Genomic DNA, 15,056 nt, shown 5'->3' on the forward strand with positions numbered 1-15,056 from the left:
GTCTTCCATAGCCTACGTACATACCATATGCGTCGTAAATATGATCACCGTGTCACCCGAGGATTGGGGTACGCCCGTTGTGGGGATCCCAGTGGGAAATGGAATGAAAAGGGCAGGAAAAAAAGACTGACGTTGGTGTTCCTCGAGGCTAACCGTGTTGCGATTGGCTGCTCGTGCTACACTCGTGCTAGACCTGCTTTGGTAACTGCTTAAAGGGTACAAGTTCGGCTGCACTTGCAAAGCTTAATTTTTTTCGTAGGAACGATAATTCGTCTACTATAGCAGTATACACCTACTTAACCTACCTACCTGTTATTTACATAGTATATGGGAACCCACGAGTTGCCACATTTGTCCAACCAGAATAGACCTAGACGAAGGTAGGCTCTGTCCAACATGTAATAGTAAGCTTTCCTACCGTTTGCCTACCTGCCTACTCTCCTCCCATGGTCCAACAACAGCCGTGGGAGCTGGATCAGATTAGCTGGATCAGATTAAAACACGTCCACCCTCGTCCGTTTGTCCATCATCCTTTTTTCTATTAAGCCGTTTGGGCGATTCCAGAATTCAGCTCGAATTCCGCTCAACCCCTTGCAAACCCATAACAGAGCCGGTGGATATCAGGAATTCCTAAAATTGCGGTAGGTCGATCTTCCTCCGAGGGGGGAATGGGTCCTGTGGGCATACCTATGATCTGAGTCTCTCCTTCGTTTCGTTTCCTTTTCTCTTGTCTGACATCATCCCGCTACCCTGCGTAACCGCGATGGTGTCATACCTTTTTCTTTTCTAGTGTAGTCTATTTTACACTTGGGCGTTCTCGTCTTCTTTGATTCAGGTGCTTCGGCACGTCTTCTTTTCCTTCTCTAGGCTTTTCGGTAGGTAGTGCCGAAAGTTCTCTTGATATACATACGGGATATCCTCCGTTTTACACCGCGGCTTCGGTAGTCTTCGGTCTTGTGACCATTCTGGTCTTTCTCAGATAGATCATAGCAGCTCCTTACTGGAACATTTTGGGGCTGCTGGGTACCTATCCATTCTGCCATTCTGTACTTATCCCTACAAAGCCTCGTGGCCCTCCACATTATTGGGTCGTTGGTCTGTGATCGTCGTCTCACCACCCGAAAAGAAAAAGAAAGTAAAGAAAGTATTGGTGGCCAAATTATATTGGATCCTCTCTAACCCCCATCTGTCCCCATTCCCTGGGATACCACACACAGCACGCATAAGCAGCGGAAAGGGCTGTCTTTCCAGCTACGATCTAGTGTCGAGAAGGGGGGAAATACTTGGACTGAATCGTCGCGCGCGGCGCAGGAGCGATCACCTACTTTTTCTAGGCACGATCACCTCGAGTGTCGAAGACATTACATAGGCATACAAGTACCGCGTCGCACGAGCCTCGGCCACCACCCGGAGTTCCCTCACTTTTGCGACTCGAGGTTCACCATCTTCGGTAGTTAAGCTGGTAACTGGTAACTTGGTACATATCCCTCGATACACTACAGATGTAGACGAGGAACGACCACATACCGTACGCCCGATGCCTGGCTCTAAAGGGTAATCACCGCTTCTAAATCATCCAGTCACTCATTTTCATATCTTGTTCCCCGCCTCCTTTCGCCGCTGCAGCGCCCTGCAGCTCAGCTCAGCTCACCGTCACTCCTTATACGCTTGCGAGCTGTAATATCCGGATGCCACATCCCGAGTTCCCGTCCCACTCCCCAGGTTGTCCTTGCAGTGAGGTCCTCGCCGACGTCGCTAACTAACCCCCTAATACGATGCCGCCGACTCTGGACTTATCCCAGAGCACCCACGCCAAGATGATTGTCTCTACTCCTCGACTGAACTTGCGTAGGGCCGCATCCTATCAACATGAAAAGGCACCACTATCCGCAACGTCGTCGCGCTTTAGCTTTAACCATCTAATGTTCTCCCCTCCCCCTTCCCCCGGCTTACCAGCTCTGGTACCCCGACCACGGAAATCAGCTACCGGACCGAGACCGAGTCGAGTTCTCCGAGTTGCCGCATGGATCCTTGGTGGTTTAGCGCTGGTCTCTTTTGTCGTGAGGGCTCTTGTAAAGAAGGAAGTACTAGTACCTGTCGTTGGATGGGCTTTGGACAACCATGAAGAGTATGAAATGGTTGGCCAGTATGACTTGCCTGACTTCCCCACGCCCATCGCTGTTACGGACAAAAAAGGCAGATCCAAGTGGACAGTATCCATACCACCTGCATATAACTTCCCCTTAACCACCAAAGAGTATTCGGATATCTGCATCAAATGCCAAGAAGTGGCAACCCACGTCAGAGAGCTACACGGTCACACAAAGCCTTCCCAAGAGACTCAGCTAGATTACTATTACGAGGATCCCTACTTTGTCGATGTTGGTGACGCCGAAAAACGAGGACTCCTACCGGGAGTGGGGAAAGCATGGAAAGTGACGGCGCAAGCTCAAGATGGTCATTTAGTAGGGGACGAGGCGGACGGATTAGCGGATAAGAGCGCTTGCAAGACGTCTTTAACATTCGTTCTCGAGTCGGCCGATGCTGGACTGGGTCCTACTTTGATGATGTTGTGGATGGCGTATGGTCTGGCCCAGAAGGAAAAGCGAGCTTTTTTTATTGATGATTCCCGGTGGGCATATGGCGATTATACTACCATCTTTAAGGCGCCACCGACGCCTGACTGCAGCGCGCCGCCGCGCCACGAGATGCTGCCGTGTCCCCACAGCGCGCGACACCTGATCGTATCAACGGCTACTGCATCCGAAACTTTTGGCAAGAGCTTTAATTCCGAGTACGAAAATCTTCGTCGAAGCAACGTCTATCGAGAACGGCCAATATACGACCTTGCTCGAGTTGGATACGAGGCTCTTTTCCGTTTAAATGATGAGGATCAACCCTACGTAGACCGCCGCGTCAAGGAGCTGAGGACAATGGTCAAAGTTAGAGAGGGAAGCTACAATGACGGCATGATCATCGGTATTCATATTCGACATGGCGATTTGCACCCATACGAGTACCAGTATAATGGCGCGTACATCCCTCTGAACCTCTACGCGCTAAAATCCAAGGAGCTTATCGAACAGTACCATAACTCCAGTACTCTCCTTGGAGGTGAGGACCCGATAGCCAAACAGCACTCGTTCTCCATCATTGCGTCAGACGACCCAGACGTCTACGAAACAGAAGAGTTCTCGGGCTCTCTGAGAGCACAAGAACAAATCCAGCTCGCCAGCAAGCAACACATCCAAAAGCTAAACCCAGATAAGTCGGTGATGCACAAGTTCGTGGACGAGACTTTCGGCTGGGAGGGCGGATTCTTCGCGAGCATGTTCTGGAATCTGGGCCACACCACGGTAAACAACGCCAATTTAGCAGATAAATCACAGACAGCGCCTCAACCGTCGGCGGAAACCATGCGGCTTAGAGGGCTTATGGGACGGGCCTACGCGATGGACCTAGCTGTCTTGGGCCAGGCTAGCGACGCTGTTATTTGCACTATCAGCGCAATGGGATGTCGATTGCTGGCTGTGATCATGGGCTGGGAAAAAGCAATGGAAGAAGGAAAATGGGTCAACATCGACGGGGATTATCAATGGGCTGCATTAACACTATGAAAGACTTTCGGCTCGGCGTTTTTTTTTTTTTTTTTTTTTTTTTTCAGGCATTTGATTTTTCTTCTCCGCGAGCAGAAGGCCGGCATAAAACAAGATATCCAGCATTTAGCATAGCCATTCGGAGTTTAAAGGGGTAGAAGATAGGTGACTTTGTTGTTGTTGTTGTTGGGCGATGGGAAACATAACCGACGATATCTCGGTAAAGCATATGGAAAATAAATAGGTAGTTACATTACATCAGAGTAAAGAGTAGAGCTTGTTTCCTCGCCGCAAGGTGGGAAGGATAGGAAGGGAAGGGCATAGGACCCTTTATGGCCAGATTGGTATCAATACTATTTCATCTACAGGTCTATTATAATAGTATCATGGCTGACGGCGAGTGTTTGTCCTTGTAGTGAAATACGTGAATAGGTACCTATACATGTAAATAAGGTAAATCGATAGTTATGTTTATTGCTGCCAGTTAAGCTTATTACAGGTTACTCGAGGTTTTATACTATGAGGTCTTTCAAGACAACTACTGAAAGTCCCTCTATACCGTCTTCAATAAGATAAGGTCTCTTTATCAAGAGAACCCCCCCTACGACCAAGATGTTAATTCAGTGTAGGACTCGGAACTATTATTACTGTGCTGCCTAAGGAGGAGTGTATTATTATACAGAGGATTTGCTTATGAGCCTAAGTTAAATCTTCACTGTATCAATTTCTGAATGTTCCACTCTAGGCTTGCTAGGCTGTCGTAGGATCCTATCACTCCCCTTGCGCAACTGTTACTAACTATTAATATATTTAGCTAGAGGAAACGATTTAGAGCCCTTTTAAATGCGAAGAGGAACGTCTTAGCTGGGACGTCTCCAGGTTGATGGTATAACTACCTAACCTACGTATCTCATTACCGTTCGATGAACCTATCATCTAAACAGTTACTTGAAGCATTAGACACCATTACTTAGATACCTAAGGTATGTACTTGACATGGTCTGATCATCGAGTCCGTAGAATTTGTCAAGGTACATTAGGTACGAGTCACCTCATAAGAGCAAGAAGTACCTAATCGTGTCGAAAAACACAACGCTAGCAAAACAGCACACCGTACACCGTGAGTCCATGACTACCTATCTAACCTACCTCATAGGTCCCCGAGCAAACTACCTAGACTCAGTAGTTTCCTACCTATCACCTGGGAAACACGCATCTAGCCTTCCCAAAGACCCGCCGGAAAAAAAAAACACAGCTGCCGCTGGCACGGAAACCTCATCACCTAGTGACTAGCGCAGCAAACTTCAACCCGCGGCAGAACCACACACCGCCCGCCATTAGCCCGCTACCACAGCCATAAATATCTGCGTTGTTCTGACGCCTTTTAGAATTTTTCTTTTTCCTTTTTTCTTCTTCATGTCGACAAGTCAGTCTCACCCCTCCCCTCCTCCCCCATACCAGCAATTGAACTAACCTGTCTCGCGATACAGTACTTCAGAGAATCATTTCTATAGTATTCGTCCCTACTCTGTGTTCCCTACAGGAGCTACAGATCCCACCCTGGTTGATGAATGATATCCCCGCTGCCCTAGAGTGAAAATTCTTTTTTTGCGGGAGCACCAAGGCCTTTTGTGGCTTTCTTGCTCCTTACTCTCGCTCTGCCCGCAAGGGTGGCGGCCCCTGTGGCTGTATAGAGAGTGGTAATGATCTCAACCCCGATTTGTCACGGTCTTGCCTTCGGGCGCGTGGCCGGGGTGGGCGGTGGTGGACGTCTGACAGGCGGTTTTTTTTTTCTTTTTTCGTTGCTGTCGTGTGCTGAGCGCGCGGGGTGAGGAAGAAGGGTTGTGGTGGTTTGGGGGTGTAGGTAGCTTTTGGGAAGAGATGTGGTGGATAGTTATTTCTATTGCGTGTGTTTGTAGGTGGGAATGCTACCTATTGTATTCTATCTCTCTTCTTGGTTCTCCTCTCCTAGTGCTTAATCCTAGTACTTGATATCATTTGTGTTGCTGAGCTACTTTACTACTACCTTGTGCTTCTGTTGTATGTATAGCACGGGTTTGTACGACTTTATAATCCTGCTTTGGATATGTATGATACTAGCTGCAAAGTATAAGACATAATGCTTGGGTTATCGTGGCAGTAACCCGGCTTAGCAGCTCGTGTGCCCAGATATGTATTCGATACTATAGCCATGTCTCATGTGTGATCTGTACGCCTACCTAGTCTTCTGAACTGAATTGAAAAGTTTACAAAAGAATTAAATTGCTTTGATCTTTGATATCAGATATCAAAAAATTTATCTTATCAACGGATTACCTAATCTCTAACTACCTAGCTAAGTTCATTTTCAAGTCCTTGGCCCATAATATGTGCTAATCCTCATCAAGCCATAAGGCTTAAAATCAAGTCCGGGACTCTGTTCTTTAATCTCTGATAAATCCTGACAATCGATAATGATAGATTCTGCTGTATGTAACCTACCAAGCTATTAGGAGAGTGGGTGGTCGCCCTTAGATAAACCTATAAATGTTTACGATCTAGCAATCTCTAATGAATAGGGGTTAAAATGTTTTCGTTGAAATAAGCTCGCCAAGCCATATCAAGTCAAATCGAGTCAAATCGAGTCGACTCTAATACTAAATCGTATCATTGTCATGCTCTACAGACTGATCGTACGCACCATCAGTAGATTTACCAACCATCTCCGACCCAGCGGCTCATATGTAATTGCGAAGTTGGTGTAGTTTTCTGTAGCGGTGGCGGTGTGAGGTCTGCCATGTCCGATATCCTTATATGGCATATCCTTATATGGCAATGAATTTGTCAAATGGACCATTCACAAGCCAATCTTTGCAATCTTTGCAATCTTTTTACGCGCAATATTCACTTAAGCAAAGATCTACACGTGTACGTGAAATTAACTTTGGCACGAATGCGAATACGAAGTGTCGCCGTACCTTTGCGCTGCGTTAGCTTAAAATGGGGCATGCATGGTGCGATGTTCTAACCCCTTATCGATTGGCCAATCTCTTGCCATCTTTTACCAAAAAAGGGTCTGTACCTTGACCCTCAATTTTTGTATTTAATTTATTGAACTCCCTCCTATGTTCCCTATTCAACATTTATTCCACTCTACAAGCTAATAGTGCAGTCGACCGAGTCAGTCGCGCGCGTTTTTAGCAATGGGGCTTATAGAAGATATTCAGGGACCTGTGTCCCAGTACATGTCGCAACTGTCGACACCGTCGCAAGTTGGCGTTATCTTCGCTGGCGTTCTGTTCATCTCTGTTTTCCTCAATGTTTTACAACAGATTCTCTTTAGAAAACCTAATGAGCCCCCGGTCGTTTTTCACTGGTTTCCCTTGGTTGGGAGTACCATCACCTATGGAATGGACCCTCCTCGATTCTTCAAGGAAAATAGAGCCAAGGTACGTTTCCTCCAATATCCCTATGCACACCGCGAGTCAGTTGGCGTACTAACAGACGCGACAGTATGGCGATATCTTCACCTTTATTCTCCTCGGGAAGAAGACAACTGTTTACCTTGGCCCCGCCGGAAACGACTTCATCCTAAATGGAAAGGTTAAGGATGTTTGCGCTGAGGATATCTACACCGTCCTTACCACCCCTGTCTTCGGAAAGGATGTTGTCTACGATTGCCCTAACTCGAAGCTCATGGAGCAGAAGAAGGTAAACTACCAAATTTTTATATATGCTCTGAAATCCTTACTAACACAAGAGGGGATAGTTCATGAAAGTTGCTCTCACCACCGCCGCCTTCCAGTCGTACGTCCCCATCATTTCCGACGAGGTAACGAGCTACATCAAGCGATGCCCCGACTTCAAGGGCAAATCAGGCATAGTCAACATCCCTAAGAACATGGCCGAGATTACCATCTTCACCGCATCTCACTCTCTTCAAGGCAGCGAGATCCGCAACAAGTTCGACGAGTCGCTGGCTTCCTTGTACCACGACCTGGATATGGGATTCACCCCTGTCAACTTCATGCTTCACTGGGCTCCCTTACCCTGGAACAAAAGACGCGACCACGCTCAGAGGACCATCTCGAAGATCTACATGGATACCATCAAGGAACGCAGGGCAGCTGGCAAGAGCGATGCGCAGGACATGATGTGGCATCTGATGAACTCGACTTACAAGGACGGCAGACCGGTTCCCGACCACGAGATTGCACACATGTTGATTGCATTGCTTATGGCTGGTCAGCACTCTTCGTCTTCTACAAGCTCTTGGATGATGCTACGTCTCGCATCGCGCCCGGATATTATGGAGGCTTTGTACCGCGAACAGGTTGAGGCTCTCGGCGCTGATCTACCCCCGCTGAAGTACGAGGATCTCGCGAAACTCCCACTGAACCAGGCAATCGTCAAGGAAACACTAAGACTTCATGCGCCCATCCACTCTATTATGCGTGCCGTAAAGTCACCTATGCCAGTCCCCGGAACCAAATATGTCATCCCTACCAGCCATACCCTACTCTCCGCCGGTGGTGTATCAGCTACGGACCCTACTTTCTTCCCCGACCCAGACCGATGGGAGCCTACACGATGGAGCAAGGATTCGCCTATTGCACCAACTGTGGTCCGCAACGATGTAGAGGATGAGAAGATAGATTACGGATACGGACTTGTTAGCAAGGGTGCCAACTCACCCTACCTCCCGTTCGGTGCTGGAAGGCATCGTTGCATCGGTGAGCAGTTTGCCAACGTCCAGCTACAGACGATCACAGCCGAGCTTGTTCGCCTGTTCAAGTTCAGGAACGTTGACGGAAGCGACAAGGTCGTTGGAACTGACTACGCTTCATTATTCTCGCGGCCGATCGAGCCGGCTAATATTTTCTGGGAAAAGCGAAATGCTTGAACGAGAAGCTTTAGAATTGAGAAGGAGGAAACGAGTTTTACCAAATACCCCTAAATACCTAAAGTCCTGTACATACAGCCTTTTAACTGGATGACGACCACGATCCGAGATAGCCCAAGAAGGGCATGAGATGAAAGAAAGACACCATATAGTTAGAATAATAGTAATAATCGGATATGAGTATAATATACATACTCTATGAAATCGTAGACCCGTGTTAGAGCATAGAGCATTAGTGTAAGTTTTCCAGATTAAATCATCACCTTACCGTATTATTAGGTGTGTAGATATTCTTCGGTACCTACCTAGGTATCTTATAATAAGGGAGGACGGATCGGAATGGAAAGCGTAGCCGGTACCTGAAAACCCGCGTTCATGGAACCAAAAGCTTGTCTGTCCCTGTCCCCCCTACCCCCGCATACGAATGACGCAGCTAGCCTAAAGCTCGAGCATCACAAACTTACTGCGTTGGAGATGGTTTCTTTCAGACATTGGCTAACACACAATCAACAAATTGCAAATTATACCCCAAAAGTGACATGTAGTAATGCTTAAATATATTTAAACACATGGCATAGGTAATCTGCTCGTAATTGTTGTTTCTGTTTATATATATTTTTCGTTTCCGTATTATTCGGGTTACGTACCTGTACCAGATCGAAACATCGGCCCCTTGAAACGATTATCCTATTACTTACATGCACTTTTCCTTTCTTCTTTTTAGGTACGTTTTAGCTGTTGAAACATGACATGACATAACATTTTTATCAATATATATATAGGAGGTATATATTAAGTTCATCTCGTTACTATCGTTCACGCCGGACGGGTGGGATAGTTTACTTTACTTTCTTTTAGTTACCTACATAGGTGGTTGGTTATCTTACCTTCGTTTCTATACAAGCTCAACACATATTAATTACGCAAATTCGCAAAATGGCATCGTCAACCGCCCCAGGACCCCTCGTCCGCCTACGGGGCCTGCGCACCGAACAACTCCCCGCAGCTACCGCGTCGCCCGACGAGCTGGCGCCTTTCCTCTTGGCAATCCTGCGGGAAGCCGTCCCGTTCATCGACTCGGCGGCGCCCAAGGCGGGAAACGGCGCTGCGGACCCCAAGATCTGGAAGCTGAAGGGGAGCCACGCGCACCCGGACTCGGCGGCGAAAATCGAGGTCTTGGAGCGCGTGGTCCTCCCGGCTGCTGAGCTGGAGAAGGTGGCTGTGAGTGTGGGGGGCGGTAGTAGTAATAAGGAGAAGGAGAAGGAGAAGGAGAAGAGTAAGGGGAAGGTTAGGCCGGAAACTTGGTGCTGTCGCCGCAGCGTCCACGAGGATAAGCCGGAGAGGGGAACGGCGTCCTGGGACGAATTCGTGCGTAGCTTCCGCGACGAGCATGCCGAGTCGGAGCGCGCGTTTACGCCGGCGTGCGTGGATGCGCATCAGGCTCTGGCGTGGGACTGCGGGGGCGCGGAAGCCTTGGAGGGAGGGCAGACGTGGGGACGGTTCGGGTTGGTTGTGCAGGAGATGCGGCATCGGATTGGGAGGCCGGTGTTGAAGGATCGGACGTTTCCCGTGCTGCAGATGACTGCTACTGCTACTGCTGGCTCCACCACCACCACTACCACCTCGGAAGAAGGAGAAGAAGAAGAAGAAGAAGAGTTCCTCGTGGTAAGCATCCCGATACCGGATTTCGGGACGTCGGAAGCGAGTAAACTGGCCAAGGAAAAGGGTGCGCAGATCGCTAGTTATGTGAGTGTGGAGAGGATTCGGAGGATAGAGGGTGGGGATAGGGATGAGGATGGGGGTAGGAAGGTGGAGTGGTTGATGGCGACGGCGAGTGATGCGGGAGGCGTGTTGCCGGGTTGGGTGCAGAATGTGGCGGCGCCGGGGGTCATTTGGAAGGATGTGCCGCTGTTTTTGGGGTGGATTGGTAGGGAGAGGGTGAAGAGACAGCAGCAGCAGGGTAGGGATGATGATGATGATGATGATGATGGTACGAATAACGCTGAGGATGTGGCGGCTGGGAATACTTAGGTCTTGGTTGGATTGGAAGTAGAGTAGTAGTTAATACTGGTAGGATCTTAGGAGGGAGGAGTAGAGATGAGATGATGGGAGTGGCATAGGTATTACCTATTATATTAATATTATTACGGTTAAAGGAAGAAATGCCCAGAGAAAGAAGGATACTATCCAGGTAATGATGATTGTCTAGAGCTCATGGCTACCTATTTGAGTCGGTTGAGGTTGAAAGCTCGAGTATGGTATGATTTGTTATGAGTTATAAGCTTAATATAATCCTTAGAAGAGAATACATTATGTAGAGGTTATACTGGGAGGTACCGAAGTACTGTCTTATATAAGATCACCCCGCCATAATATAGTATATCTTATCGATAGTGTTATCTGGCGGCACGCAAAGATATGGCTTGGTGACAATTAGGTCAGGTACATAGTAGTTACCCCTCCGAAGTCGTACCTTTTTTTAGTGAGTCAAAGTATTTTGAGTCAAGAAATTTTCGAGGAAAAGGGAGCCGACTTACCGACTTATATATTAGCCAACCCCAATGCTACGAATCATTTCCCCCTAATTCTCCATTCAACACCGTCAAGTTGTCTAGGTTATTTCTTAGGGCACTCTGGGTGCGCAGGCCGCCGTACAGACCAACTTTTCACTTCACTCGCGCCAATATGGCTACAAATAGCTCCCGTGGTAACCCTATTGATGCATCTGAGGGCCCAAGCAAGGTTGGCGAAGGTGCCCCGCCTCCAGTCGCCGCCGATACTAAAAGCGCCGTGAAAGAAGCTGCGGGACAGTCGGACGGTGCCGGTGTGCACGCCAAGGGTCAGGATGCCGGAGCCGCCTCGACTTCAGCCAAGGCCGAACCTAAGGTCAAGACTGAGAAGGAGTTAGAAAAGGAGAGGAAGAAGGCCGAGAAGGCTGCCAAGTTCGAGCAGAAGAAGGCTAAAGCCGTTGCACAGGTTGCCCTTGCTGCGAACGCCAAGGCGAAGGACAAGAAGCCTAAAGCTCCCAAGGTCGAAGAAGAGCCTCTTCCCCCTTACGTCGAAGAGACACCCCTCGGCGAGAAGAAGCGACTTAGATCCCTCGACGATCCTCAGCTGAAAGCATACAACCCGGTCGCTGTCGAGAGCGCCTGGTACGAGTGGTGGGAGAAGTCGGGATTCTTCAAGCCCGAATTCGCCCCGGATGGAAAGGTCAAGGAGGAAGGATCCTTTGTTATTGTCATACCTCCCCCTAACGTGACAGGAGCGCTACACATGGGTCACGCCCTGGGTAATTCCCTTCAAGATGTCATGATCCGATGGAACCGCATGCACGGGAAGACAACGCTGTGGCTACCAGGCTGTGACCATGCCGGTATTAGCACCCAGAGCGTCGTCGAGAACATGTTCGTGTCACTACCTTATTATTATTATTTTTTAACAAGTGCGTATACTGACTGCCCTCTAGGTTATGGAGGCGGCAATGCAAGACTCGACATGATCTAGGCAGGAAAAAGTTTGTGGAAACCGTCTGGGAGTGGAAAGAGGACTACCATAATCGAATCAATAACGCGCAACGTAAGATGGGTGGCTCGACTGATTGGAGTCGGGAAGCCTTCACCATGGACAAGAATCTAAGCGCGGCTGTGACGGAGACTTTCGTCAAGCTCCATGAAGAGGGAACCATCTACCGCGCGAACCGCCTTGTCAATTGGTGCACCCAACTCAACACGGCGCTCTCCAACTTGGAGGTCGACAACAAGGAGTTGACCGGGCGAACACTCCTCGAGGTACCTGGATACGATAAGAAGGTTGAATTTGGAATTATTGTCCACTTCAAGTACCCCATTGAAGGCTCGAATGAGACGATCGAGGTTGCTACGACGCGTCCCGAGACACTACTAGGTGATACGGGTATCGCCGTGCACCCTGACGACGAACGGTATAAACACCTAGTTGGCAAGAAGGCTGTCCACCCCTTCATCGAGGGTCGTCTGATGCCAATTGTAGCGGATGACTACGTAGACAAGGAATTTGGTACTGGCGCCGTCAAGATTACCCCGGCTCACGACCCGAACGATTTTGCGCTAGGCCAGCGACACAACCTGGAATTCATTAACATCTTGACCGACGATGGTTTCATGAACGAGAATGCCGGTCCTTTCAAGGGCCAGAAGCGATTCGACGTAAGGTATGCTATCCAAGACGCTCTTAAGGAGCGTGGGTTATACGTAGATAAGAAGGACAACCCGATGAAGGTACCCGTCTGCTCGAAATCCAAGGATGTGATCGAGCCCATCATGAAGCCCCAATGGTGGATGAAGATGAAGGATATGGCTGCCGAGGCAATCAAGGTGGTGAGAGATGGCCAGATCAAGATTAAACCCGAGACGGCCGAAAACAGCTACTACAGATGGATGGAGAATATCAATGATTGGTGTCTCTCTCGTCAACTCTGGTGGGGACACCAATGCCCTGTCTACTTCGCCAACATCGAGGGCGAGACAGGTGACCGTGCGGACGACAAATTGTGGTTCTCGGGGCGGACAGAGGAAGAAGCACAAGCGAAGGCCGAGAAGGCTCTGCCAGGAAAGAAGTTTACGTTAGAGCGCGATGAGGACGTGCTCGACACGTGGTTTTCTTCCGGACAATGGCCCTACTCAACCCTCGGATGGCCAAACAAGACTCACGACCTGGAGACGCTATTTCCAACCAGTATCCTCGAAACTGGATGGGATATCTTGTTCTTCTGGATCGCAAGAATGATCATGCTTAGTCTGAAGATGACGAAGCAGATTCCTTTCCGCGAGGTTTACTGCCACTCACTCGTGCGAGACTCGGAGGGAAGAAAAATGTCCAAATCCCTCGGTAATGTTATAGATCCTCTTGATGTCATCAGCGGAATTCCATTGGAAACCCTCCACGAGAAGCTGGCGATGGGAAATCTCCACCCTAGCGAGGTTGAGAAGGCCAAGAAATACCAGAAGACGGCTTTCCCTGATGGTATACCACAATGCGGAGCTGACGCACTTCGATTTTGCATGGTCAACTACACGACTGGTGGAGGAGACATCAATTTCGATATCAAGGTCATGCATGGCTACAGGAAATTCTGTAACAAGATTTATCAGGCCACGAAGTTCGTGCTCGGCAAGTTAGACCATGACTTCGTCCCCGAGAAGACCGGAAAGCTTACGGGCAAGGAATCCCTCGCCGAAAAGTGGATCTTACACAAGATGAACGCCGCCACTAAGGAGATAAACGAGTCTATTGCGAACCGGGAGTTCAACAGGTCGACGTCGACGGTGTATCAGTACTGGTACAACCAGCTTTGTGATGTATATATAGAAAACTCGAAATCTCTCATACAGGACGGCACAGAAGAAGAGAAGCGCTCAGCTATTAATACTTTATACACGGCGCTGGACAACGCGCTGAAGCTGATCCACCCCTTTATGCCTTTCCTCACAGAAGAACTATGGCAACGCCTCCCGCGCCGACCTGGCGACGAAACTCCATCAATCATGCTTGCTCGATATCCCGTGTACGATGCAGAGCTGGATAACCCCGCAGCCGAGGCTGCCTACGAACTCGTCCTGGGTTGCTCCAAGGGTATCCGGTCATTAATGTCCGAATACGCTCTTAAGGACGAAGCTCAAGGTAACATTTCCAAATTTACTACCTCCCCAACACTACGCTAACGTAAATACCTACAGTTTTCGTACAAACCTACGATGACACGGCATACCAAACAGCAGTGGACCAGGTCCAATCCATCAAATCTCTTAGCGGCAAGGGCGTGACCGGAATCGAGGTTATCTCGGGATCAAACGCGCGTCCCGCCGGATGCGTGGCGTTCCCCGTGTCGAGCGCCGCGGCAGTGTTCCTGCACGTCAAGGGACGCGTGGACATCGACGACGAGATCTCCAAGGCCAACAAGAAACTCGACAAGACGCGCGCCGCCATCGCCAAACAGCAGAAGCTCCTCGCCGACACCAACTACCAGCAGAAGGTGGCGGCTGCGCTCCAAGAGGCGGACAAGAAGAAACTCGCTGATCTGGAATCCGAGGCCAAGGGCTTCGAGGGCACGATTAAGCAGTTTGAGGGGTTGAAGCTGGAGTAGAGGGGTGCGTAGGTTTTCAAGGGAGATTGGTTGAGGAGAGTGTGTCTCAGGGCGGGAGGAGGATGGATATGTGAGAAAAGAAGAACTTGGGCGAGATCAGTTGTAGTTAGTTGAGACTTGTGCTACGGATCTGTAGTTAGTGATAGAGATAAAGAGATACGACAAATGGAAGAAACAAAGAAAACTTGAATGAAATAATCGTGGTCTTGGTGATATGGCTACTGCTATTGTGTAAAGGTTAATATTTCATAGGCGTCTTGAGTAAGTAAGTAAACTAGGACTTGTAGGCTAGGTAACTACCTGTCTGACTTAGTTGTGATTTGATGGGATGACTGAGTCTTAGTACTTGGTAGTATACATAGTATAGTAGGTACCTATATAAGTGTTTTGGCGATATGTGACGTGAAGAGTAGAGTAGAGTAGAGTAGACGTACGGAATAACGACTACACTATTCGT

General features: G+C 48.8%; 4 protein-coding genes across 4 annotated transcripts; all 4 read left to right on the forward strand.

The window, feature by feature from the left end:
• Positions 1–1,922: 1,922 nt before the first annotated feature.
• On the forward strand, positions 1,923–3,617 carry F5Y00DRAFT_253124 (uncharacterized protein; the record flags this gene model as incomplete). Its single annotated transcript, XM_048010014.1, has 2 exons — positions 1,923–3,356; positions 3,390–3,617. The coding sequence occupies 2 exons, from the start codon at positions 1,923–1,925 to the stop codon at positions 3,615–3,617; spliced, it is 1,662 nt and encodes a 553-aa protein (XP_047864809.1).
• Positions 3,618–6,472: 2,855 nt separating this feature from the next.
• F5Y00DRAFT_76128 (cytochrome P450) lies at positions 6,473–8,689 on the forward strand. Its single transcript, XM_048014119.1, has 3 exons — positions 6,473–7,024; positions 7,089–7,286; positions 7,345–8,689. The coding sequence occupies exons 1-3, from the start codon at positions 6,779–6,781 to the stop codon at positions 8,476–8,478; spliced, it is 1,578 nt and encodes a 525-aa protein (XP_047864810.1). The 5' UTR covers positions 6,473–6,778; the 3' UTR covers positions 8,479–8,689.
• Positions 8,690–8,989: 300 nt separating this feature from the next.
• On the forward strand, positions 8,990–10,734 carry F5Y00DRAFT_236886 (uncharacterized protein). The gene has a single exon (XM_048007763.1). It carries the CDS (start codon positions 9,415–9,417, stop codon positions 10,507–10,509), a length of 1,095 nt encoding a protein of 364 aa, XP_047864811.1. The 5' UTR covers positions 8,990–9,414; the 3' UTR covers positions 10,510–10,734.
• A 210-nt stretch (positions 10,735–10,944) lies between these two features.
• On the forward strand, positions 10,945–14,794 carry F5Y00DRAFT_236888 (tRNA synthetases class I-domain-containing protein). The gene is made up of 3 exons (XM_048007764.1): positions 10,945–11,882; positions 11,945–14,136; positions 14,193–14,794. The coding sequence occupies exons 1-3, from the start codon at positions 11,164–11,166 to the stop codon at positions 14,597–14,599; spliced, it is 3,318 nt and encodes a 1,105-aa protein (XP_047864812.1). The 5' UTR covers positions 10,945–11,163; the 3' UTR covers positions 14,600–14,794.
• Positions 14,795–15,056: the final 262 nt, after the last annotated feature.

The sequence above is a fragment of the Daldinia vernicosa genome (genome assembly GCF_022497035.1).
Source record: "Daldinia vernicosa strain CBS 139.73 unplaced genomic scaffold F5Y00scaffold_23, whole genome shotgun sequence".
NCBI lineage: Eukaryota > Fungi > Ascomycota > Sordariomycetes > Xylariales > Hypoxylaceae > Daldinia > Daldinia vernicosa.

Coding starts and splice junctions, on each gene's coding strand:
- F5Y00DRAFT_236888 (XM_048007764.1), top strand. CDS start 11,164: ATGGCTACAAATAGCTCCCGTGGTAACCCTATTGATGCATCTGAGGGC. Junction 11,883..11,944: donor CAGAGCGTCGTCGAGAACAT/GTTCGTGTCACT, acceptor ACTGCCCTCTAG/GTTATGGAGGCGGCAATGCA. Junction 14,137..14,192: donor TCTTAAGGACGAAGCTCAAG/GTAACATTTCCA, acceptor AAATACCTACAG/TTTTCGTACAAACCTACGAT.
- F5Y00DRAFT_76128 (XM_048014119.1), top strand. CDS start 6,779: ATGGGGCTTATAGAAGATATTCAGGGACCTGTGTCCCAGTACATGTCG. Junction 7,025..7,088: donor TCAAGGAAAATAGAGCCAAG/GTACGTTTCCTC, acceptor CAGACGCGACAG/TATGGCGATATCTTCACCTT. Junction 7,287..7,344: donor AGCTCATGGAGCAGAAGAAG/GTAAACTACCAA, acceptor AAGAGGGGATAG/TTCATGAAAGTTGCTCTCAC.
- F5Y00DRAFT_236886 (XM_048007763.1), top strand. CDS start 9,415: ATGGCATCGTCAACCGCCCCAGGACCCCTCGTCCGCCTACGGGGCCTG.